Source organism: Schistocerca gregaria, chromosome 3, assembly GCF_023897955.1.
Source record: "Schistocerca gregaria isolate iqSchGreg1 chromosome 3, iqSchGreg1.2, whole genome shotgun sequence".
In the NCBI taxonomy this organism is placed as follows: Eukaryota; Metazoa; Arthropoda; class Insecta; order Orthoptera; family Acrididae; genus Schistocerca; species Schistocerca gregaria.
The window spans coordinates 569,223,477-569,250,702 of record NC_064922.1 but is presented as its reverse complement, the minus strand read 5'-3'; the positions used below and the strand labels follow the sequence as shown (position 1 = coordinate 569,250,702).

Here is a 27,226-nt window from a genome sequence, read left to right as displayed (position 1 = left end):
GTGTGTGTGTGTGTGTGTGTGAGTGCGCTTGCGCTGGCTAAAATGTGCATTATCGTAATAAACTTATAATGGGTATCCCAGGACAGTGCATTTCAAGTATTCGAAAACATAAAAACCTTTTGGTTTTGCAAATTTTTCGTTAACTTATCCTTAAATTTCCGCTATTTCCGGCAGCACTACGATCCTAATTGCACGTTGTGAAGATTATGATGTTCCTAAAGACATTTATCACATGTTGAGCATATTGTGCCTCGAAAACTAGCTAATGGTAGAATAAATCGCCTTAAAGTCAAGGAGCTACCGGTTTCCAGCTACATAAACCACCGAATTTAATTACAGTTGCTATTCCCAATCCAAAAAAGATATGATGAAAGGGAAGACAGTTACGATGTGGCGCCTGGAAACGAGCGTCTCGCGAACGGAGAATCTCGTCTGCTCTTGGTGTTCGACTATCGTGATTACTACGGAAACGGGTTGAAAGATGGTAAACAGTATTCACCACTGTGTGATATGTCCACACCACGTTCTGTGACGTGGAGCTCAGAAGTTAACCCGCACAGTTTTGCAGGAGACGCGGTGATCTGTGGTAGGTGTGACTACAGAATACATTGGTGATGCTGGCACAACTTTTTCCGAACACATCGATTAGTGCACACCAGTAAACATGGGGCTCCGCCACCAGTGACCCTTATGTGTTTCCATGTTGAGCTCTTGACACAGCCAATTTCAACTAGAACGTCTCAGTAGGTGAGTATTGTTGGTCACTTGATGCTTGCACCTGTATATAGGAATCCACAGTACGAAAAACTTGTTGACATCCTATGTTATCACAAGGACTTTATTACAGAGCAGTTATTGATCTCTCATAATGCACACATGAAATATTAACGGCAAAATGACTTTCCAGTTAAGAAAACTCTCTGACCAAAAAAACTGGCAATATCAAAAAAATAATTAATGTGGAGTAATGAAATTTTTGGACTACGTTTGCGAAGAAACATTTTTAAATCCTTAAGACTGCAGCAACACAAGTTCATGTGAGAGCGAGATACGCCACTGCAAATGCAAAGTGGTGGTAGATTATTAATCGGTGGTCCCGACAGATTGTTGAATGAAACGTGCATGAACTGTTTTGTTCAGGTGCCGGCTGTCGGTTTTGGGGATGGAGTTCCTTACCTGTCACCGGCCCGTGTAGCCGAGCGGTTCTAGGCGCTACAGTCTGGAACCGCGCGACCGTTACGGTCGCAGGTTTGAATCCTGCTTCGGGCATGGATGTGTGTGATGTCTTTCGGTTAGTTAGGTTTAAGTTGTTCTAAGTTCTAGGGGCCTGATGACCTCAGAAGTTAAGTCCCATAGTGCTCAGAGCCTGTTTTTCGAGACTTGCCTGTCGCACTTAGTCAATACAGGGACGGTTAACGCTGTTTCAGCGTTACGCTTTATTTGTCGAACGATGATGTCCCATACGTGCTCGATTGGAGACAGCTCTGGTTATCGAGCAGGCCAAGGCAAATGTTGACACTCTATAGAGCATGTTGAGTTAAAACAGCGGTCTTGGACTTGCTGTTCATGAATGGCAACACAATTCATGAGGGGCGACACAGCAGGTCGAATCAGGAGACTGAGGTACAATTTTGAATTCCGGATGCATGGGATAACCACAAGAGTGTCTCTGCTGTCACACATTATTGCACCATAGACCACAATTCCAGATGCAGATCCAGTGTGCCTAGCACGTAGACAGGTTGGCTGCAGGGCCTCAATTGGTCTCCTTCAAACATACGGCCCTCACTGACCCAGCGGTACAACCAGCCTGTGACTGAAAATAAAGAAAAAAAGCGCAAGGAGAGTCCTGCAGGGTTCAGTTCTGGGTCCACTCATCTTCCCTATTTATGTGAATGTTTTCCCACTTGATTGTCAACAAGCAGGGTTAGTAATTTTCGAAGACGATATTAGTGTTACAATAAATTTCATTAGAGAGAAAGAATAACAAGAGATAGTAACTATATTAATTGAGGAATTATTAAGTGGATCTCTGAAAACAGACCTTCCTGAATTTGGAGAAAATACGCTATATTCTGTTCTGTAGAGAAAATACAATTATACCAACACTTGACTGATGTAAGACATGAACAAGACACAGTAAGCAGGGTACAACGCTCCACATTTTTGACTGGACTTGTTGATAAAAACATGTTACTGAGTTCAAACAATGGAAATTCATCTCATTTTGCTCTTTGTCTAATTGCTAGTTTTAAAAACAAGCGAATCAAAATCCTGACATATTTTGGGTACTTACACTCAATAATGTTTTATGGAATAGTTTTCTGGTGTAACTCACCACTTAGAAAGGAAGTACCGATTGCGCAAATCCGAACTGTAAGAATAAGATGTGGTGTTAAACGATGTAGATTCCTCTTCAAGGAGTTAGGGCTATCAACTATACCATCACACTACATATATTCGCCTATGAAATTCGTCATAAATAATCAATCACTATACGAGAAGAGCAGTGATATCCATAACTACAACAGTAGATTAAATAATGGCATTTATTACCTAATATTAAAGCTGTCAGTGGATCAGAAATGAATTCAGTGTGCTAAATTTTTTATATGTTTGCCCTACAACTTAAATGTCTAACAAATAACAAAACAAGTTTTAAATCCAACCTAAAATCATTTCTCCTGGTCATATACTTCTATTCCGAGGACGAATTTATATTTAAAAACTGGTGCACTGTAGGAAAGAGCATAATACACTTGTTTTAAATTGTAACTCTATGAGTGGGGTTAAAAATTTGATGATCATTAAAGTTAACAGTATTCTTGTAAATATATCCAGTAAACTCACTCGTTCCACATCATTTCTATAAAATACTCGTTCAAATTATCTACGCAACATTAACTAACTATCTAACTGTAATTACTAAATTAAGGTTTCCAGCGAACTAGAAGTGATGAAAATCATAACGGCCTACGGTGCCAATAAAATGTAATAGAATTAGGGAGCTTGTCCTCTAGACATATAGAAAGTAATGTACTCCAACTCTTGTACCTGCTTCCATTCGTAGGAATGTCACAATGTTTAGGAAGGGACAAGGTGACAAGTAACTAATTAGGACTGTAAGTGGTAAAAATTCGGAACAATCTGTGAGGGCCTGCCTTCAGTATATTACATGACAACTTCACATAGTCTCATAGATTTTTCACATTCGAATAGTTTTTCGGAGCTGTGATAATTATGTAGCTACTGTGTTTTGGCGGAATTATCATTGGAGCCTCCAATCAGAACTTTATCACTCGAATACTTTAGAAAGCGCTATAAGCAAATCCACTCAACGGATTACGTTAATTCTTATGTTAGTTTACTGCGTGACGTATAGAAACATAACAAATACTTAGTATTAATATTATGGCGACATGATTATGATCACCTCGTCTTTATGTGTTTTTTATCTGTGAGCTTGGCCGTGAGCTCAAATGAGGCAGGACACCACAAAACTGTTGAGAAACAGAGCGAATTAAGCTTACCATGGGAAAATCTGAGGTTACAAAGACCCATTTCCCGTAACGGAAAAAATTGACAGTAGTAGGCTGATCATGAAAAGTTTAAGAAAAGAATTGACGAGTTGAAGTACATTAAAAGAAAAGAAGATTATTTGAGATGACCTTCTAGATTAAAGTTTGTATCTGTCATTCCCTTTTTCTCTCGTAATTGCCCTCTTGAACTGTTAGGTATCTGCCAGAGCTGCTGAGTTAACATACGACACTCAAAATAATCTAATCAAGAGAGGCCTTTGAGCAACTTCATGACAATATCAGGTGCGCTATGGAGATTTAGAGGTGTCAGTCCGGCACTGTAGGTAGTTAGCTTCAAGCGGTAGTCTATCCGTCGTAGCTAAGGCAGCCGCCATGAACTTTCCCAGCTCACCACTCGCGTCATTGATGCTTACCATCTTTGCAGCCTTGGTCAAGGTAAAGGCCAGTCTTCCTCCATATTGTTTCACTCCTTACAGGTATTATGCAGAACTAGACGGTGCTTGACGACTTCATCCACTTTAAGTAGCCTTTGAAGAAATTTTAAGCATGTGCTTTTGCTTATGATGTGCTGAGATGTTTCAAAGAAATGTTAAAAATCGAGACCTGTACATTTTTTAAGTCATAAGTGATTTAGAAAAAAATTACTCTGTAGCGTGTATTGTTCAATTTTGGGCTATATTTGCTCAAAAATTATGCAACATTTTACTGTTATGATAACGAGCGTTATTAATATGGAAGGAGCCGTAATGCATATCGACAATTACTGTTTTATGGGTATTACACAATTGATTGCAGCATCTTGGTTCTTATTTGCGACGAGAAGTTAGTGCTTTCGTTTGATTTCTTGTAGGTAAATGAAGTTCTGAAATAATTGATTGAAAATAATGAGCCTGTCACACCTACATAAACATTAGTACTATCCACGATATACTGAAAACGCCGTTTGTTTCAGGAGTCAACTAAATTTTCTGGCAATATGAGTCATCCTCAAAACAAGAACTGGCAATCTCGATAATTCTATTTTGGTTAGATTTTTCGAGCACTGAAGATTTTTGTGACTTTCACTGACACCACATCACTTTCCATTATCGGAACGATCAGTGATAGTGTTGTATGGCATCAGTACATCCTTAGTGTATGACCAAACTAAGCTCCCACTGGTTTAATCCACGAGGATTATTATCTTTATCATCCATCTTGTTAGCGAAGATTCTTTCATCGACTTAAAATGGCCTAGAAAGTGATGGTTTCAGCTGTCGGAGCTTCGAGCAGAGGTATTGTATTCCTGAGAAATACAAAGTTCTGATTATGGCCCCGCGAAAGGCCTTGTTTCCACCACCATAAGAAACGATGGACTCATTATGGGCCACCAAGATTGTCGCAAAACCAACAAATGCCTCACTGACAGTGACGCGGACTATGAAGTCTATGGCAAAAGACTGAAATCGGTAGATGTTGCGTATATGTACAGACAAACGAATGATTACAGTTTCAGAAAAAAATGGATGATTTATTTAAGCTTCACAATCTCAGCAAGTCAATAATGAATTGGTCCTCCTCTGGCCATTATGCAAGATATTATTTGGCTTGGCACTGGCTGATAGTTGTTGATGTCCTCCCGAGGGATATCGAGCCAAAGTCTGTCCAAAATCCAGAGCAGACTGTAGAGCCTTGCCCTTAATTCACCAAACGTTCTCAATTCAGGAGAGATCCTGGAACCTTGCTGGCCATGGTAGGGTTTGGCAGTGCATATAGAATGGTGAAAATGTGTTAAATATAGCGAAACTGGAAGAACACGGATAGTGTCGGTTCTTCATCATCTCTCTGATTAACGTTGTCTTTCGACGTAATGTAGAATACAGACAGTGCTGAGACGCTGTATGTCTTGATACACTTTCGATTAATGATAGCCTTTATTTAAACACCATGTAGGTAGTTTGGTGCTATTCAACTGTCGTTTGTCATCCCATAATTATCTTCGCATAATAATGATTTCTAGAGAAGTCAGTAGCTAGCTGACAAACGAAATGAAAATCAAGGTTAGGAGGCCAATGATGATGATGATGTCTGGTTTGTGGGGCTCTCAACAGCGAGGTCATCAACACCCGTACAAAGTCACAAGCTTTTCACAGTCCAATCGAGCAACATTCACGAATGATGATGAGGAAGAAAACACAAAGACCCAGCCCCCGGGCAGAGAGAATTCCCAATCCGGCAGGGAATCGAACACGGGACCCCGTGATCCAGAGGCAGCAAAGCTACCCATTTGTTGTTTTTGTTGGGGGGGGGGGGGGGGTAGCAGGTCATGGGCTGGCGGAGGCAGGGTGGGCAGGGTTCACAACCCGAGGCCTGGTCACACTGTCACCACCCTACTTTTTCTGGGGATGTGGTCCAAGGTATGAAAGGGATTATTTTATTTATTTATTTTTACTTATTTATTTAGCATTTTCTAAAATTCTGATTTGAGGTGTTTCTTGTGGTTATTGATTTTTATTGCCTTTCATAGACGCTAAGCACAACATACAGAAACTAAAGGTGCCATTCAACACATCCAAACGTAAAAACGGCTGTTAACGCCGTCTATACTTAGTGAACTAGAAAAAGAAAGAAAAGGAAACGGGGACTGCCACGGTCTATTTGGCCTGTATCCAGGTCGGCTTCTCGCTAACTTACAAACGATATATGGTCCCAAGGAATACACCAGGCATGAATGTTAGTTCCTGAATGTTGAGCTGTCTCTTAATTTCACTTCTCATACCCGGAACACACCAACTATCCGAAGACTCCGTGAATAACGAACCCAAGTAATTGGAAAACATGTTCTATATTTCACATGTTCTATATTTAAAGATATCGTGTTGCTCTTGCAGTATGAACCAGAAGTCTATGAAGTACTTGTCATCGGTGTGATACAAATAACACGTCGCCATCACCTTTATCCAATTTACAGCGTTTGTCCTGGCGGTAAGAAAGTATACTTTTGCCGGGAACTGAAGGTCGTCGGCTTTGATCGTCGTGTGCGGCGTACGCAGTAAAAGGGCTAGCACTTTCCTCGTTAGAAGTCAACAGCCGATTGCCGTGCAACAAACTGAACGGTGCCTGTAGGAGTCGACGATCGGCAGTGAGGGCACGTCGGCGTGTCGACCAGATGAACAGAGTACAGTGATACGGTTCGGGACTTAGCCGTTCACCACTATTTACCACAGTGCACGTACCGATGTAGGGAGAGAGAGAAGATGCTGCTCTCCATATTCTCTGATACTGCATCGACGGGTACTTCGGTTGGGCTACATTGTAATACTGTTGCTGATGGAAGCTTCGATATGTGGGCAGCCTGGTCTTCGGCAGACTGTCCTGAATGTAACTGTAATCGACGAAGTAGTCCCGAATGTGTGCGAGAGGTGACCGTATGTGGCCAAAATCGACTGGTAGACGGAGTGAACGGGCAGCCACTTCGCTGATAACAGCGCCCATTGAGGCGACGTGCTCGGTTCTCCAATAGCATTGCACCGTACTAAGAAATAGCGGATGCGCCCTGTTCCTCACGTTTACGAGTACAATGCCTCCTCCTTTCCGTAGCAACGTCAAGGTGTCGTAGCGGGTTTTGAAGAGGAGCTGAGCACTTACGAAATGTTCGGAGACCGACTGTGGTGCTGGCGCGATCGTGGTGCGCAATGGCAGTATGTGTACAAGTGATTTATTTTCGGTGCCAAGTAGACGTTGGCATAAAATTAATGCGCGAACTGTTGCAGTAGCCGACGATACTTACCCGCTGCTGTATGTCGTATGCCTCTATGGAATACCACTCCCAGCCTTGGGCATTGCTGTCCCTGGTCGCAGCCCTATGCCCTCGTCTATACATCGGTCTTTCGTAGGTTGATGACACCACCCGCCACCGCTCCATATTGCTGAAACAATTCCACCGCCGCCTGAAGTTCGTCTCCTGGCTTGACCGAAAGGACGACGTAGTCGGCGTATGAGTGGCATTGGGAAGATGCGGTCCATAGCTGGATGTCTTCAAGTCGTTGTCGGCGGCTGCATAGTGCAGGTTCAATAGTGACTGCAAATAAGATGGCCGAAAAAGGGCCACCTTGCCGCACTAAGGACTGCATCGTGAAATTTTCTGAGCTAACACCTTTCACCAAGACTCTCGAGTTAACGCCATTAATGAGCCTGAAGATCGTGTCCACAAATATGAGGGGGATTCCCGCCCGTTCCATGACCCCTCGTAGAAACACATGGTCCACTCGGTCGAATGAGTAAAGGACATAAACTGCTGTACATTGTAACATTACAGGACATATTGGGACATATTGAAGTATTCGATACTGTAAACTTTTAGGGGATGTCGATACAGATATGCAAAATGTAAAGGGAAACTTTGGTGATGTTTAAATATTGTACTGTGTCAATATTAGGACATTTTGCACAGAAAGATCAAAAATAGAATTAATGTAAATATATATTAGTGTTAGTAACCTATTTTCATTCAATTTTGTAACTATACTTCATTTTGTAAAAGAAAGACTCACTGTTTGCTGTAGCTCTGATTAATTGTATAAATTATCAGTTTTGAGCTAAATTATTTCGTATAATATGGACAAGATACTTTTAAAAACTCACCAGCTAAAGAGAAAGTCTGTAAATGAACGTTTAATGCACACTTCTGGAACTTTCTATGGAGAATTTCTATATTATGATCGCAAAAATACGAAAACTTGTGAAAACTGTTTCATAACCTAATTTCGAAAGACGATTTGTATCAAGGAATATTGCTAAAAAGATTTATTTACGTTTTGAAACACGATTTAAATCATTTTACATATAAATTGTTGTTCTAAATCACTCAAGAAATATCCAGAATCAAATGTCAAGATATTTCTGGAAACGTCGGTGCAAGTCTGGTGAAGGTTATCCAGAAGCTGGTAGAAAAATGTTATAAAATCTATTTGGAAATTATGCTTGTAAGAATTTATATGTACTGATCCTTTTACTTACTTTAATCTGTACTAAAATTCTGTAATGTCTAATTTAGTTTCAAGTCGTGAATTGCTATAGTCATTGTCAAAGACTCTCATTGTTTGGAAAGATATTAATACACCTAGGAGTTGTCAGTTGCCAGTTCGGATATGCAGTGCGGTTAGCTCTGAGAGTCAGTTGTTGAGTCTGTGAAGTCTGTCAGTTCTGTTTTGTAAATAAACGTCTGTAATGAAGAATTACTTGTTGTCGTCAATATGAACTCAAGACCTTTTTGCATGAAGCAAACACCTCCTAATGCAACGTTTTAATTTGGTTGAGGAAGCTGGGATCGCTATAAGTGCAAACAAATTGAAGTGGAACGTTTTAATTTGGTGTTGAGGAGTTGAAATGTTATAACATCTACACTAACGTTGGCAAATTGGTCTCACTCAGTTTGTTTGCGAATGTCTGTTGTCTGTTTATCAGAGCGAAGAACATCTGATCTAGGCCTACTTGTTAGATCGTAGATAGACCACCTGTTTAGCCTTAGGATGAGTCAGCTTGTTAATAGCCTCTGTACTATCTGATATTTATTCTTTTTCTCTAATGTGCTAAGTTTAAAGGACAGTTCCAGTTTATATTGTTAGTCGTACCTCCCGCCGATCACATTAAGTGTTTCACTGCTTAAATGCGATCATACTGAATGCTTCACTGTTTGAATGATCGCTAAATTTTTAATTTTGTGTATACTAAAACTGGAACTACTGAAGAAAAGCTGAAACTATTATGTTAACAGCGAACTAAATAATGAGAAAGAAAAGGTTGACAATTATTTCGTCCAATGCAAACACTTACAGAAGATGTTGACGATTATATTTGTCTCTAACGACATTGAAAAGTATCTGCTTGAAAATGTTGTTTAAATACTCTTAATCATGATGTTAGAATCTGAATAACCTGATATTCAAATATTCTAAAACACTATAGTTCAGAAATTCTCCGGTTTTACACCGAAATAAATGGCAGCTGTTTCCCATACGTTAGAGATTTGCTTAACACATTAACTAAATAATTGTAGGTCCACAAATTTTGTGTATTAGATACTTTAATAAGTCATGATAAGTAATCTTTCATCTCCGCAATTATATCACGTTAGTTCGTAGGCAAATGGGTGCCTTTAGGTTATATTAGCATGAAATAGACTAGCTGTCTGTGCAATTATTTAACAAAATATTACGTTTATGGCTTCATCGATTAATAATTTCAGTGAAGTAAAATCTAACATCGAATATTCCCACTGGATATCAGAGGTTAAGAATAATATTGAGAAAATGAGAACAGGAAGGAAAGATATGAGCAATGATTGTAAAAGTTCAATACTATTTACCCACCAAGAAAATTATTCTCTGTGTATAGGAAGGAACAGCTCCCGCCATAAAAAACACGTGACAGTTGTATAAAGGAAAACCTCGAAGCCGGTCGGAATGGCCGAGTTGTTCTAGGCGCTTCAGTCTGGAACCGCGCGACTGCCTCGAGCATGGATGTGTGTGCTGTCCTTAGGTTAGTTAGGTTTAAGTAGTTCTAAGTTCTAGGGGACTGATGACCTACGAAGTTAAGTCCCATAGTGCTCAGAGCCATTTGATCCATTTTGAAAGGCTCGAATTGAGATCATAATGGTTGAATTGTGTTTGCACTTTTCTTCAGAGTATAGACCCTGTGTAATAATTACAAAAATGGTTCAAATGGCTCTGAGCACTATGGGACTTAACGTCTGAGGTCATCAGTCCCCTAGAACTTAGAACTACTTAAACCTAACTAACCTAAGTAAAACACACATGCATGCCCGAGGTAGGATCCGTACCTGTGACCGTAACTTTCGCGTGTTTTCAGACTGAAGCGCCTAGGGACCGCTCGGCCACAACGGCCGGCTGTAATAATTTTAGCGCAACGCTAAAAAGACACGATTTAGACACTATTAAATACGATAAAACCTTAAAACGTCTTCGACACTGGTAGCTTTGTACTAACAGTTACTGTATGAATTTACAGACGCGACCACCGTGGCAAATCATAGACCTAACTTTTACAGAAGTGATTACGTAGGAAGAATGTTTATCATGAGAGGCACGCAGCTATTGTCAGTGAAATTATTAGTTGCATAGCAAGTCTGATATTTTGTTATGAACTAAATAATGAACTGTTTCTTATTCCTTTAGGGAGAAGAAGTCTTGGTGACCGTGGAGCAGGGTACACTGCTCGGGCAAACAGCCACGAGCCTCTACAACACTACATACACAGCATTCCTGGGAATCCCGTATGCCGAGCCCCCTCTTGGAACACTGCGATTTCAGGTGAGCTCTGAAATATGAATGGCAATATCGCACCACACCAGTGATAACTTGACATCTCAGAACAATCTGAAATATTAGTGGCATACACAACAATATAGCTGGAACGGCCGAAAATTATGTGAATAACATGTTGAAAAATTTTGGAAAATTAATAAAAGTGACCAATGAAACAACAGTTTTTCCATTAGTTATTTGTGTCGCAGCTTAAATATGGAACTTCAGTTTCTGTTCAGGTACACTGAGCAACACACCGATGTCTCACTTACAGAGCAGTTTTTACGTATAGTGTAGGTTGAAATTAACCAGCTTAGAAGTTTTGTCGAAGATCTAAACGTCTCACTAAAGAACACTTTTTTGTTACAAATACCCAGCGAGCCATTCATGTAGACGGTTGGGTACTTCGACGTTGATGCTCATCAAGCTTCGCGGTCGTCTCCGTAGTCTCGTTTTTAGATTACGGTAATGAAATATCTATCTTTTAACAAAGGTAAGCAGTCAGCATAAACAACCCTATAGGAAACTTCTTAACTTTCACATTTTGTGATATCGTGGTGTCGTAGTGCTAAAGAAAATGACCATTGAATTACTGTACACCACGGTGAGAGCCAAAATAATTATAGTTCATTCATTAAATTACATTCCTTGCGATGCGAATATTTAAATTCTCTTTCAGTACAATGAAGAATAGTTAAATAATTAATAGATGCTAGTTGCATTTTGATGAAGCTTGTTGACTTTAAGAGTGTCCTATGAATTTGATGGAAATAGCATACAGACTGGCCAACATACAATACTGATGCAGGCAATTGCTATTACTTTCACAAATTTTGTTAAATATCGAGCCAAATATGGTAACTATGACAGAGCTAACGTATCTGAAACGAAGAATTCATTGCAAAACTTTGCACGAATCATAATATAAAAAGGGTTTTGTTACTCGGTTAGTCACAGCAGCTTTATTATCGGTTTAGGACACAAAGCCTGTTGAAGTAACAGCGAACATAGAGTGAAAGTAAGAAAGATTACGTATTCCATTATCGGAAATGCTTGAAACAAATGTTGAAAAATGTAAGTTGTGAGCACACCTAATAATCGTGTCTTGCGAAAAAGTACTTATAATACAAGGAGAAGTCAGTAAGAACGAGATTGATGGGAAAAAAGTAAATCATGTTTATTTCTTCAAAATTAGTCGCCATAACTGTTAGCAGATTTATCCCACTGCGAGACAAGGCGGTGAAAGCCTGCATGGAAAAATGTATGCCGTTGCCTATGGAACCATGATAGTGCCCAGGCGTGCACCTTTTCGTCCGAAATAAAGCGACGGCCAGATTTTCAATAGTATGGAACTCCCATGGGCCCAATCGGGATATACGAACGATTTGGAAGGGCTTTCTAGGGACACTTCGGCAGCGTACTCGGCACAGCTACGACAACACGTGCGTGGGCCCACATGCGTCGCCCACGCTGCAAAGATCTCTGGGAAGCCCTTACGTATCCTTCACACAGTCCCACTATTTCCATATTTTTGGAGCCATGAAGAAAGACATTCGTTGCCGTCGATTCGCTTCGGACGAAGCGGGTGCGCGCATGGATATAGTCAAGGTTCCGCAGAAAACCGAGAAGATTTTTCAATGAAAAAATTGCGCGAACAGTGTCGTCAGGGATTTGTACTATGAAATAACGTGTTTGCAAGAATCTGTAAACATGAAAATTTTGTTCACTAGGTATAAACAAAACGAGGCAGCACCATTTTAAGCATTGTGTTCGGAAGGATGGAGGCTACAATCTCTGTACGGTAGTAATGATTTAGATTTGCCATGATTTGCCTGCAGTACCGCTGGGAAATGATGGATGATTCTTACCGTAAGGTCAAATCTGCGATAGCGTTCAAGTCTAGTCGAAGTAGACCTAAAAGAACTTAAATACTTGTACATGCGAATTATAGTTATTTTGGTCTGAGATTGTAACACCGAGGCGCGTCCAGTGTAAGTCATGAAAAGATTAATGAAAGTACTGCTGCGGTTAATATTACTCAGACTGGCTGTGTTGTTTTCAGGCGCCACAGCCTCCACCTAGTTGGGAGGGTATTCGGAATGCCACCCAGTACGGCAGCGACTGCGTGCAGTCTAGCGGTGGTTCGGAGGACTGCCTCTACCTGAACGTGTTCGTTCCGGGCGTCCCGCAAGAGGGCGCAGGGCTGCCCGTGCTCTTCTGGGTGCACGGCGGAGGGTTTTCCGTCGGCAGCGGCTCTGACCAGGAGCACGGACCTGACTTTCTCGTCTCCTACGGCGTCATCCTGGTCACCATCAACTACCGACTAGGTCCACTCGGTAATATGACCATTCTCCCCACTGAACAGGCGACGTAATGAAACAAACATCTTATGACCTTTAAAACACCACTGGATGTAATGCCGCGTGGCATTCGTCCTTCATAAGGCAGGGAGTAAAATTCTCGGCTTGGCAAAAATTCTGGCTGCTATAAACAAAACGTAATTTTTCGTTACGTTAGTGATTGTTACGCTCTAACGTAAAGGTCAACTTCTATGCAATATTTCAGCTCATACGGTAAAGTAATTCCTTTGAAATATGTTGAATACAGTACTGTAACCTCTCCAGTGATTTATGGTTGATTATCAACTAAATTTGAGCCACGGTTGGTGAAGGACTGATTGCAATATGTTCCTTCATATTCAGATTTTCCAAAACATCTAAACGATAGCAGGGAAACCACAGCTTAAAACGCAACCATAGAAGAAGAAAGAAGAAGGCAACATTAGTGTTTAAAGTCTCGTCGATGACGAGGATAGCCGGGTGGAATCATAAGTTCAAACTGCCGAAAGTACCACCTTAGCATTTGACTTAAGCGACTAAAGTAAACGGTGGGAAACTTAAATCTGCACAGGCAGATGAATATTTGAACCACCATCCTCTGGAATGCAAGTCCAAAGACTCGCCATTGCTCCAATTCGCTCGGTGCAATCAATCGTAGACGTAAATATTCTGAAATTAGGCTATGTAGTATTGGACGTAGGAGATTAAAAGGTATGAAGTACTTGTCGTCAGAGACAGATAAGATAGATGATACGATATATTTTAAATTATAATTATCTATGAAGTAAGATGAGTGAAACGGATGGTTGCAGGATCTGCTGGAAGCTGACAAAAGGTAAATGCTACGAGGAATATTTGTTACTGTGTGTGATATACACATGAACCTGTTCAAAATAGAAACGAAACATCAATCGAAGGTGTACGGCAAGTCAGTTTAGCTGTACCGAAGAAGATATCGATATCGTGTGGCAGGAAAGTTTTGTTCAATGTTCCTAGAAGTGCAAAATATGATGATGGGGAAGCATTTATTCGAGCGTGCGACATGTGCCCGCTTGCCTTCCGTAGAAAAGTAATTGTGAAATAGCTGTTGTTAAGTGTGATACGATTCAAACAGTATTCTAGCTCCATAAAATCGATGTCAGTTAACACACACACATATATATATGATATAGTCAAATGGAAACACACTAAAACTTACAGCATGAAACTTTCATATGGAGACTACACAATATCTTAAATGCCTTACTAAACTTCCTCTAGACGTCTTTACTCTCGTCCAAATATTAAACGAATTCGGTTAAAATGTGGCGTTCAGTGATTTTCACGGCACAAGAATCACAAACTGAGTGCGCGTCCAACCGGCGTGTGATTTCACTTTTCAGTGGACAGCGTCCTGACCAGAGGAGGACCGAAGTGATCGATGAGAGGTATACTGCAGCTAGGTGGTCGACTTCCGAGACTGCAGTTTATTTTTTCCCCCCTGCCAGCTACTCATCCTTCCACCTTTGCATTGTTCCCTAACAGTCAGGCGACATCGCCCAGGGGAATGGCGCATTGTGTCATGATGTGGTTCTACAAACCTCCATGGCTATTTCGTCAGCTTCTTTGGCACCCCAAATTCGTGTGTGCTTTGAAGAGTAGCGGAATAAGCACTTCTCAAGAGGAAGAGGAAGAAGAAGAAAGAGGAGGAGGAGGACGAGAATATGAAGAAGAACTGTTCCCTTCATATTTTGCGTCATTTTCTCTCCTGGATACGATGTGTGATCAAAAAGTGACGGGAATTTTTGTTTTTCTAAAAGAAGTTTTATTTTTTTATCAACATCCCTTTCAAAGTAACCACTACAGTTATAACAACTGCTGCCAGGTTTTTTTCTAATTTTGCAATCTCTTTCGGGATCCCATCTGGAACTCACTTTTCGTTATGGTGTTCAGCGTCTTCCGTGGTTTTGTTTTTATCTCAAGTGGCTTAGGTAACAATACGGTTTTCTTGTTTACCAAAAAATCACGAACTAGCATTGAGGTGTGAGCGGAAGCATTATCTTGATGCAATTTCCACTAGCGGTTTTGCCTCAATTCTGATCGTTTTCTTCGGATTGCTTCACGCAAATGGCGCATAATTTCTAGGTAATATTCGTTATTGACCACAAAATTATAATTGAAGCACTCATGATGCCCTACCTCATTGTAAACGAAGAAAACAACGAGAAGAATCATCACATGTGACCGAACTCACAAATTTCTTTCTTTCTTGATTCTGCAGGTTGTTTCCATTGCGACGACTGGTCCTTGCTGTCGATTTCATACCCATATACCCATGTTTCGTCACGTGTTGTCAACTTTTTTTGGAATTTCATGACCGTTGTCGACCTCATTCAGCAATTCTTGAGCGATGTCTACAAGACGTCGTTTTTCACCAAAACTCAACATTTTCGGAACAAACTTTGGTGCTACATGTTTCATACCTAAAACATCTGAGAAAATTATTTGGCATGCGCAAAACATATACCAACATCATCAGCAGCCTCTCTGAAGGGGATGTGGCGATTTTCTAGAAACATTTTCGTTATTTCTTCCAGTTTACTGTCGATAATTGATAAGCAAGGGCGTCCAGGGCGGTCATCGTCTCCTTCTTCTTGGCCCTCTTTGAAAATTTTGTACCATTCTTAAACTCTTGCCTTATAGACAGTAGATTCGCCAAAGGCCACAGTCAATATTTCGAATGCATAGCTCTACTTTATTGGAGTTATCAAGAAAAATTTACTGAAAATTATATTATCTATCATTTTCGAAATAGAACACGTATAAACCTTGCTATTGTCACTATTAAATTAAATATTCACAGCTGAAAATTCAAATATGCATCAAGAGCACTTGTACTAACAACTACACAAATCGTGTATATTTAAAAAATTCCAATTTCGTTTGAAACAAACCTCGTACGTTACGTACAATGCTTATTAGACGCCAACGGATTCGAAGTAGATGAAAAATTTTTTGCTTCGAAAGCATCTCAACTGCCGAAATGTATTCCTTTGAAAGACCAATCCTGAAGCTATGGTCCGGGTATGTGGCTGAACACCCAAGGGAGCCCCCTTACCTCAAACCTCCAGTGTGCGCTATATTAAACTTGTGACGGTTTTGAAAAATGTTGTAAAATAACGACGTAAAAATTAATTGTAAAGCCCATGCTCCCTAAAAAGTGACCGTGTCTAAAATGTGATAGTCTTTCAAGGAGCACTGTTTTCAAAAGTTTCCAAACGATCCTAATTTACGTTAATTGTTACTATGTTTAAAGTATCCGAACGACCTACATTTTGAAAAATGTTTAAAAGGATCCAATATTTGAATTTTGGATAAACTGGTGCCATGTTCGAGAGCTAATACCAAATCTTCAAGAACCTATAAGTTAGAGCACTAAATTTTGGATGAATTGAGAAATATTCACCGGCTGTCCAAATAGAGCGTCAAGACCACGTATATCTTGTCTGTCGTGCAGGTTTTCTGAGCACCGAGGACTCCGTGGTGCCTGGCAATGCTGGGCTCAAGGACCAGCGGCAGGCCCTGCTGTGGGTGCAGCAGAACATCGCCAGGTTCGGCGGGGACCCGCAGTTGGTAACACTGCAAGGGCAGAGCGCGGGTGGCGTAGCCGTGTCCTACCACCTCGTGGCGAACGCGTCGGCAGGTGAGTGACCGCGACTGTAGCTCACAGGCAGCCTGATAAGATTAAGAAATGAATTTGTGTACAGGTTCAATAAGAGATATCTGTATTTGGTTTAAATATCTTTATGTAAGTTATTCGCAAATCATTGTTTTCAGTTGAAGTGTTTTCGGTCTGTTAACTTTTGAATCTGAAAAGTCTTAAACAAGGTACTCATCCATCAGTCATGTAGTGTCTGAACTTACCTATTTGGAAACAAACAAAATAATTAATTTATGTCTCTCACTCTCCACGGTAATCGCCTACTCTATGCGCTGGTGCGATTGGACTATGGAACGTGGAATTTAAACAACGCACTGCACATTGTGTTTATGATATGGAGAGGTTACATATACACACATCAAAAAAAGATTTTCATCACTTGGTTCCCAGAACTCCTGAAGATAGGCATTGACTGTGGATATTGTATCACAGACACATTCCCTTTGACACTTGAGAGATGTCACTAGACCCATCCAAAGATGTAAACAACCATGCATGAGAAGTGCCTATTAGACGGAGGGGGTCCGACAGCCGATCAGTTCCAGTCATTCCACCAGGAATGGGGACACGGCTCATGTTGTCTGTAGTTAACCATGTGTAGACGGTCAATACCGAGGTTCGATCGCGTCCGCATTGCTACTTTGCGCCAGGTAGGGCTCTCAACAAAGAAAGTGTCCAGGCGTCTCGGAGTGAACCAAAGAGATGTTCTTCGGACATGGAGGAGATACAGAGAAACAGGAACTGTCGATGACATACTTCGATCAGGCTGCCTAAGGGCTATTACTGAAGTGGATGGCCGACACCTCCGGATTATGGCTCGGAGGAATCCTGACAGCAACGCCCCCTTGTTAAATAATGCTTTTAGTGCATCCACAGGACTGTGCGCAATAGGCTGCATGATGCGCAACTTCACTACCGACGTCCATCTCTGCAACCATGACTCAACGCAGCGCGATACAGATTGGCACAACAACATGCCGAATGGACCTCTCAGGTTGGCATCACGTTCTCTTCACAGATGCGTGTCGCATATGCCTTCAACCAAGCAAACGTCTGCGACGTGTTTGGCGGCAACCTGGTCGGGCTGAACGCCTTAGACACACTGGCCAGCGAATGCAGCAAGGTGGAGGTTCCCAGCTCTTTTGGGGTGGCATTATGTGGTGCCGACGTACTTCGCTGGTGGTCATGGAAGGCGCCGCTGTACGATAAGTGAATGCCATCCTCCGACTGATAGTGCAACCATATCGGACGCATATTGGCGGTGCATTCGTCTTCATGGACAACAGTTCGCGACCACATCATCCACATCTCGTGAATGACTTCCTTCAGGATAATGGCATCGCTCGACTAGAGTGGTCAGCTTGTTTTCCAAGCGTGAACCCTATCGAACATGCCTGGTATGGACGACTTGACCCATCATCCACTCGGAGGGATCTACGCCAAGTCACCGTCGAGGAGTGGGACAATATGGACTAACAGTGCCTTGATGAACTTGGAGATAATATGCCACGACGAATACCGGTATGCATCAGTACAAGAGAACGTGCTACTCGGTATTAGAGGTACCAGTGCGTACAGCAGTCTAGACCACCACCCCTGAAGGTCTCGCTGAATGGTAGTACAACATGCAATATGTGATTTTCATGAGCAATAAAAAGGGCAGGAATTATCTTTATGTTGATGTCTACTCAAATTTTCTGCACAGGTTATGGAACTCTCGGAAATGAGGTGATGCTAAACTTCTTTGGATGCTTGTATATTTGGGAAACTGTAGACAGTTTATCTTGGGAAAAAAAGAAAACAAAACGGTCAAGTGCTCTTCTTTACATAGATGTTGAAAATAATCGATTAACATGATCTCCTGTTGTACTGTCCATACTTATAATGTGAACAACTTTGTTTTCAAATTTTGTTCAATATGGTACTATCTTGTTTTTAGTGTATACTCTTTGTTAAAATTTATGTTCTTCATTAAAACAGAAAATGAACCAGCATTACATATAAGAGATTTTTTAGATTAAATTTTACGGTCTATGAATGCATACTAGTCGCACAATAAGTCTAAAAATATCTGTTTGGTAAATTCCAATACAATCCATATCAAAATTTGGCCCCTAAAATGAGAAGGTACCACCGATCATTGTAATCTTTCCTAAATGTATAAATATGCACTGCCTACTCTTGTTCTTCTCTGTACTAAGCGGCTGCGTGCCGTGCTTTCATTTTGGTGGTTCATTTTATTTGCACAGTTAATAAGTCCGTGTTTTGTTTTATGAGTCTACTAATATGTTTCTGTTCTTGTTTTTCATTTTTAGATCTGATGAGAATTGTAAATCAGAAAACAGATTTTATAATCTATTTCGATACATAGGTCACCCAAGTCCTTCACAGGTCCATACAGCCTTACATCATCTTTTATGCATTACGTGGACTTGGATCATCTTGGCTCACCAGTTCTGTAGCTGCTACATTTGATTGCTCAGAAATTATTATTTATGTTTTAATGAGATTCAGTTGCTAAGAAGATGTCACTAAAGATTTTTCACCTTTGGTCATTGAAACTAAAATAAATATTTGAAGAAAGTTTTAATGGCCAAGATTCTATTCAAATTATTTATTCCTGATGACTGGTTTCAACAATTAAGACTCTCATCTTCCGATCCTCAACAAATTTAGTCTGCTGTGTCTTGTTCATCTATGATTGTATCACACACGCACCATGTCGACATTGGTGTGGATACACAGTACGCAGCACATTCCACACAGATTTGTTAAAATAAAATCAGGTTTGCCACAAATTTAAAAAAATGCCGCTAAAAAGCACCTATTGTTCTTATTTGTGATAAACTTATTTTATACCGTCAACTACAAAATCAACATGGCATTTGTCATACAGTTATAATGGAGCAATGCATATTACAACAGGTTTTTTGAAGATCAGGAAATGACAGTCTTAACTGTAGAAACTCGTCACCAGGAATAAACAACAACGAATGCGATACTTGCTATTAAAACGTTCCTTAAAGTAAATGTAGATCTCGTACGATACTCTGAATAAGAGAAGTTCCGAAAAAAAAAATGGGAGATGCTTATGTTACAGTTACTTGGCGATTCACTTCCATATTTCACAATGACGAAAGAGACAGCATTCGTACATATTTAGAGCTACATACGATATTTTTCATTTTCCATTAGGTATTTATTATTTCCTGTACATTTGATGGTCCCACATTAATTTTAGTGCGTTGCAACGAAAATCATTGTGAATGATGCCCGACTGCACATTTAAAGGCGGACAGTGTTGTGTAATATCACATGCATACTAAGGAGAAAGTGAAAAATTCTGTTCACATTCGCTTCATTTCCTTTAGATCAGTAACTAAGCTTGCCAGTTCCTGATGACGATTTCTTATCCAGCAGAAACATTAAGAAGACAGACTGAATCTGAATAAAATAGAAAGAAATATTGACTGAACCAAAGTGCGTTTTGGTACAAAATTTGCTGTCTTTTGCGTCCAGTGAGCTAGCACACTGATCAGTATTGTTTTGTGTCTAGATGAGCTGATTTGAGTTTTTAGTTGTCTCAGTTAATAGCTGTAGATGACCGGCATAGTATTAATATCAGCAGAAATGGTACTATAGCCTTCTGAGTTCTCACTGTAGCGAGACATCAACGACAGGATGTCGATACTACGTAAAATTACTGCTTCTGGCTAATGCAAGAGGCCACGGCCTTGCCGCAGTGCCTATACCTGTTCCTGTGAGATCACCGAAATTAAGCGCTGTTGGGCGTTGTCGGCACATGGATGAGTGACTATCCAGTCCACCATGCGCTGTTGTAATTTCTTGGGTTGCACTCAGCCTCGTGATGCCAATTGAAGAGCAACTCAACCGAATAGTAGCGGCTTTTGTCAAGAATGCCATCTTACGACCGGGACAGCGGTGTGCTGACCCCACGCCACTCCTATCCGCATCCTCCACCGAGGATAACACGGCTGTCGCATGGTCCCGGTAGGCCACTCGTGGCCTGAAGACGGAGTGGCTACTGTAAGGTATCTGTTGGTCTACACTAGGCTGAGAGAATGCAGTGCTCGAGCAGAGTGTGATATTCTCTCTCGAGTGTGATATTCTCTCTCTCGCTGCAGGCCTCTTCTCGAGGGTCATCGACGAGAGCGGCACTCTGGTGGCCTCGATCTCTGGGACGAGGGACGGCCGCTACCACGCCTTTAGGCTGGGCGCCGCGCTGGGGCTGGAGGCGGAGGACTCCCAGGAGCTCGTGGATTACCTGCGCACTGTCGACGCCGCAGACCTACTGGTGGACGACGCACTCCTCACGACGGACGAGGTACGTGTACGGCACGTCTGTTAGGCGCACGCTTTCGACCTATTCCCATTTCAGGCCAGGTATTAGGTGTACGTAATGAAATAAAAAGAATCTTGATGCCTGGACAGTTATGTGTTTGATATCTCATTTCTTCTAAGCTTATTAGTTCATGATCTTATTCGTAGCTGAAATGAAGAAAGATTAGGGTTTAATGCCCCGTCTACGTTGAAATCACTAGAGGCGGAGTACAAGCTGAAATTATTTCAAAGGAACCATTTACCTGGCGTGATTTACGGAATTCACGGGAATTCAGCCGAATGCGACTCCAGCCTGCTAATCACTGCGCCACCTCGCTCGGTTTAATGGTGGCTGCTATTTTACCGACAACTGAGGTATCATTTCAGAATAAAATTCAGTCGTCATTTGCTCAATTGGGGAATCAATTTCGCTTTACCGGGTTCAACAAATTAATTAATCCGTCATCCTCAGGAGATTAATATTGGTTTAACATACACTCCTGGAAATTGAAATAAGAACACCGTGAATTCATTGTCCCAGGAAGGGGAAACTTTATTGACACATTCCTGGGGTCAGATACATCACATGATCACACTGACAGAACCACAGGCACATAGACACAGGCAACAGAGCATGCACAATGTCGGCACTAGTACAGTGTATATCCACCTTTCGCAGCAATGCAGGCTGCTATTCTCCCATGAAGACGATCGTAGAGATGCTGGATGTAGTCCTGTGGAACGGCTTGCCATGCCATTTCCACCTGGCGCCTCAGTTGGACCAGCGTTCGTGCTGGACGTGCAGACTGCGTGAGACGACGCTTCATCGAGTCCCAAACATGCTCAATGGGGGACAGATCCGGAGATCTTGCTGGCCAGGGTAGTTGACTTACACCTTCTAGAGCACGTTGCGTGGCACGGGATACATGCGGACGTGCATTGTCCTGTTGGAACAGCAAGTTCCCTTGCCGGTCTAGGAATGGTAGAACGATGGGTTCGATGACGGTTTGCATGTACCGTGCACTATTCAGTGTCCCCTCGACGATCACCAGAGGTGTACGGCCAGTGTAGGAGATTGCTCCCCACACCATGATGCCGGGTGTTGGCCCTGTGTGCCTCGGTCATATGCAGTCCTGATTGTGGCGCTCACCTGCACGGCGCCAAACACGCATACGACCATCATTGGCACCAAGGCAGAAGCGACTCTCATCGCCGAAGACGACACGTCTCCATTCGTCCCTCCATTCACGCCTGTCGCGACACCACTGGAGGCGGGCTGCACGATGTTGGGGCGTGAGCGGAAGACGGCCTAACGGTGTGCGGGACCGTAGCCCAGCTTCATGGAGACGGTTGCGAATGGTCCTCACCGATACCCCAGGAGCAACAGTGTCCCTAATTTGCTGGGAAGTGGCGGTGCGGTCCCCTACGGTACTGCGTAGGATCCTACGGTCTTGGCGTGCATCCGTGCGTCGCTGTGGTCCGGTCCCAGGTCGACGGGCACGTGCACCTTCCGCCGGCCACTGGCGACAACATCGATGTACTGTGGAGACCGCACGCCCCACGTGTTGAGCAATTCGGCGGTACGTCCACCCGGCCTCCCGCATGCCCACTATACGCCCTCGCTCAAAGTCCGTCAACTGCACATACGGTTCACGTCCACGCTGTCGCGGCATGCTACCAGTGTTAAAGACTGCGATGGAGCTCCGTATGCCACGGCAAACTGGCTGACACTGACGGCGGCGGTGCACAAATGCTGCGCAGCTAGCGCCATTCGACGGCCAACACCGCGGTTCCTGGTGTGTCCGCTGTGCCGTGCGTGTGATCATTGCTTGTACAGCCCTCTCGCAGTGTCCGGAGCAAATATGGTGGGTCTGACACACCGGTGTCAATGTGTTGTTTTTTCCATTTCCAGGAGTGTATGTCAAGTATTTTTCACAGAAGTATAATGTCAAGACATGTCGTAAAGTTTACATCCTTTGTCATAATTATAAACACTGATTGATGATTTCCAGTAAATGAGTCACTTTTATGTACATGGAGTAAATGTGCTAGCAGCAATGTGTCTCCAATTATCACATACAATATGTACATTTCTGACGAGCCATTCTGTGAAGAAGATACTGCCGCCTACTTTTGGAGATCAATGTAATCCTTTGAAACAGGCAAAGCTAAATAAATTTCCTGATTACCCAACGAAGGACTGAATATTATTCTGAAATTTATTCCTTCACTTCCTTGCTTGCATTTTACTTCTTCGTCTTTTCTTTTCGACCTTATTTTGCACATGTTTCTGTTTGATCCAGAACCTCTTCAGCTTCTTACTTTTGTTTTTCTTATGTTCATCTGCCGATGTTCTCTTACACATAACACTTGATTTAGCTTCAAATTTATGCTTCTCGAATAAAGTTTTGAATGCAGCTCTGTCCTGTAGAATCTTGTTTGTAATTCCAATTTCTGGAAGATCTTACTTAAATTCGTCTATCAAATTGTTTCTAATTCCACTGACAGAGCAAGGAAGGAAATCCTTATTGAAAATGTAAACCTAATTCCACTGACAGAGCAAGGAAGGAAATCCTTATTGAAAATGTAAACCTGTTTTCATCATACCAATGAAAATCTGTTTTATCACAGCGACAAGAAACAATAAAGCATCATTAACAACTGAATTAGGGACACTTACTGAGTAACGTACGCCACTCCCTTCAGTCCTGATAACGACGACAAAGGATCAAGGAGCAGATTTCACTAAACACGGAAAGAGTTCCAGAGACATAGTGATCTATCTCTTCGGGACACCGTGGTGATTGGTTGGATGTGTATCCTAATCGTGTACGTCTTGGTCGGTGGTATCATACATCAGATCAATAATACAGGAGAGTATCCAAATCAAGACCGTCATTTAGTTTTTAGCTCAAAAATACTATAAAACGGTAAGTTAACCTTTAACGTACGTAATGAATATTTTATAGAATTGTTTCCTTTATTTTGCTTAAAACCAGGATAATAGTTTTCATTTTTTTCGGCACTAATTTGCACCTTTTGAAAAAGTTGGTCAAAACGTACTTCTAATACATAACAAACTACACTAAAATATTTGATAAGCAAATGACTGGATAAACGTTGCAGTATCAAATGTCCGAGGAGTGTGTATGACCGGGCCACGAAACCGAACCTTGCACTTAACTGCCAATGATCTTACCGTCAGAGCTAACAAAGTACGACTCACGACGCTGCCGTAGGGATTCAGTTTTACCAGCACCTCTCTGTTTCTGCTTTGCATGTTTCACGGGAGCTCTGATGTCTACTTTGAAGGACTGTCACTCCTGAAAGGCAAGGTACTGAGCATAGACAAAGTTTAACGGATTAACTCCATAGTAAATCTTTCACTCACCAATGGAAAGTGCGTTGACAATGAAACTTACTGTTTGATTAAAGCTGTGTACCAGACCGGACCTCGAACGCGGAAACTCGCCTTTCGCAGGCAATAATCGTGCCGACTGAACTATGCAGGCACTAAACTGTAACTTCCACTAAAGTTTCACTTCTGTCACTACTTCTCTCCTAGGAAAGGATGTTCCGGGTTCGACGCTGCGCAGGAGGGGACCCAGTTTTAATCTGGTAGAAAGTTTCAAAACAATGCATACTGCACACCAGAGTGAAAAATTACGTCCTGGAAAGAATCCTCTAGACTACAGACAGATGATTTTGTCTATTGCCGTTCGGATACATTGAAAGACATGTACGTACACTCCTTGATCTTGCAAAGTGCGTATACTTTCGTTCTACTTTGCTACATGTGTTAGCATATGATTGGCAGTCAAACGAAAACCGAAAACCCACAACAATGGTACCACTGAATGATTCCATTCAAATGTAATTACCACACACATGAAGACACATATCCCACCGTTGGCAGTTGACGGACCCACAACCGCCCCACTCTTGCATTTCCTCGTGTGATTGAAACCGACTGCCATGAATATCTTCCTGCACGTCGCCGAAGATGTTAACATCACACAGAGAATGATCCGAGCTGCATGGGGAATGTTGCAGTGTTTCCCAGCGAAATCGCTGAGGTGAGCCTTCCCTCGATTGGCAGTGCGGAGACAGGAGTTATCGTACAACAAGATGCTTCGCCCGACATTCCTGAGTGTTTTGATTAGTTGCCGCGTTGCAGCTTCTGGAGTGTCTTTATAGCGCTGTGTATTGATTGTGGTTCCACGCGCTAGGAACTCGGCGAGCAAAGGGTCCCTGCAGTTTAAGGAGGAGGTAGTCATGACCTTATAGGAACTTGGTGGACAACTAATGTTTCTTTGGCGAGTGAGATGTGGGATTCTTCTGCTGTCGGCTTTGCCGTTTGTCCTTGACTGTTGGCATTAAGGGCTGTGTCAAACCAGTCTTCGGACTGAAAATCGCTACCACAACAATAACAATATTTCCTTACAAATGAATAAAACGTAACCTGAAAACTGATTAATTCGAACAGCGTGAGTCTCTCCCTTTACCCCATTTTATTAGATGCAACACAACACTGTAGTCAGCACTAAAATAGTTAAGTTCGACGACACCTCGCTTAATCGCATCATCGTGTATCAAAAGCAATTTACCTACCTCAAAGGTACCTGGATGTAAACACGAATTGTAGGGGAAGATTGTTGAGATTTCTTTTTTGTTTAACCCAGTATGGGTTTTCGAATTATTTTTTTACGACTTCATAATAAGGAAGAGATGATTTTGCCAGTTACATCGCAGCCCACCCTAGGTGGAAAGCTGAAAGAATGATGAAGGGTTGAACAGTTACTACGAAAACAGTACCATTGCTGCTATGTTACTGTAATACCTTAATAACATTTTTAAAGACACCATCTTCGACATTAAAAATCATTTATTCCACTTCATTATTGCACTTTCGGCCTTTCGGCCATTATCAAGAAGGACAGCAAAGGCTGAAAAAAGAAATACATGAAAGGAGCATGGGACGTACACACACAAATATGATATCAGACAGTAGTACGACACAAACATTGTGAAAATAACATCTCACATTCAGATTCAATAGAGATTAAACTTCTGGAATCTTTCGTCATCTGTAAACATAACATTTTTGGTTAATACATAAAACTGCAACCCCCCCCCCACTTTTTTTAATAATTATTTATTATTCCATGAATCGGTTTTCGAACTTTTATAGGTTCATATGTTGACGGTTTCTGGAAGTTACATTATTATTTCTAGCATAACACTGGGTGCTGGTGTGAGAAGATGGAACATTCTTTAATGTATCGCCATGACTATTGTTTATGTGTCGCTATAGATGTAAATTTAGTTTTTACTTACTGCGACAGTATGGGTGGCTTTTTTCGTTAGTGTCAATCTGTTTGCTTCCATTTTGATGGCCAGTTCGCATATCACTTGACGCACTTTTACACAATCTGTATTCACTTAGACTGTGAGAGCGAAACTGCCAGCATCAGCATGTGCTATACAACTATTGCTTGTAAGAAACATCTTGAAAAAAAGATATGGCATCGGACTACTTTGCTCAGAGATGTAACTTGTTCTTGTTTACAAGTATTAAAGTCACATTCATGTTAATGCCAATCTCGATTAAAATATTAGCCCATAAACTGACTGTATTATACGTTATGTTGCGTCCCAGCACAGGTCCCGGATACCAATATAGAGTTGGTCCAGCCTGCGTGGCGCAATCGGGACGTTGACGACAATTATGGGTTTTTGGTTCCCTTTAACTAGTCTTTATTACGGAGGTGAGAGGGAGTAGAATCTCCTGGACTGTCTAAGGGTATGCAGGAGGTGTATATACATTAGACAATACTTTCAACAGATAGCAGGTACAAGGGCGGAATTGGCAGCACTGAACTGTCAAAACAGTAACGCGAGATTTCTCCTTTAATGCAGTTTATTGAACTAATATCACAAAGGACATGTGAGGTATCAGACCCTTCCTCATACTCTGTACACTTCTGTAGATTCACCCAGAAT

At 41.7% G+C, this 27,226-nt stretch overlaps 1 protein-coding gene across 1 annotated transcript in view; it reads left to right on the top strand.

Moving 5' to 3' along the window:
* Positions 1-3,832: 3,832 nt before the first annotated feature.
* The window catches only part of LOC126356129 (para-nitrobenzyl esterase-like), a 67,658-nt gene continuing 44,264 nt past the window's right edge, over positions 3,833-27,226 (top strand). Inside the window, exons 1-5 of the mRNA XM_050006836.1 lie at positions 3,833-3,974; positions 10,715-10,849; positions 12,906-13,179; positions 16,679-16,864; positions 21,028-21,227. Coding sequence (XP_049862793.1) covers positions 3,912-3,974; positions 10,715-10,849; positions 12,906-13,179; positions 16,679-16,864; positions 21,028-21,227 — 858 coding nt within the window. The 5' untranslated portion in view covers positions 3,833-3,911. The remainder of the gene's footprint in view (positions 3,975-10,714; positions 10,850-12,905; positions 13,180-16,678; positions 16,865-21,027; positions 21,228-27,226) is intronic.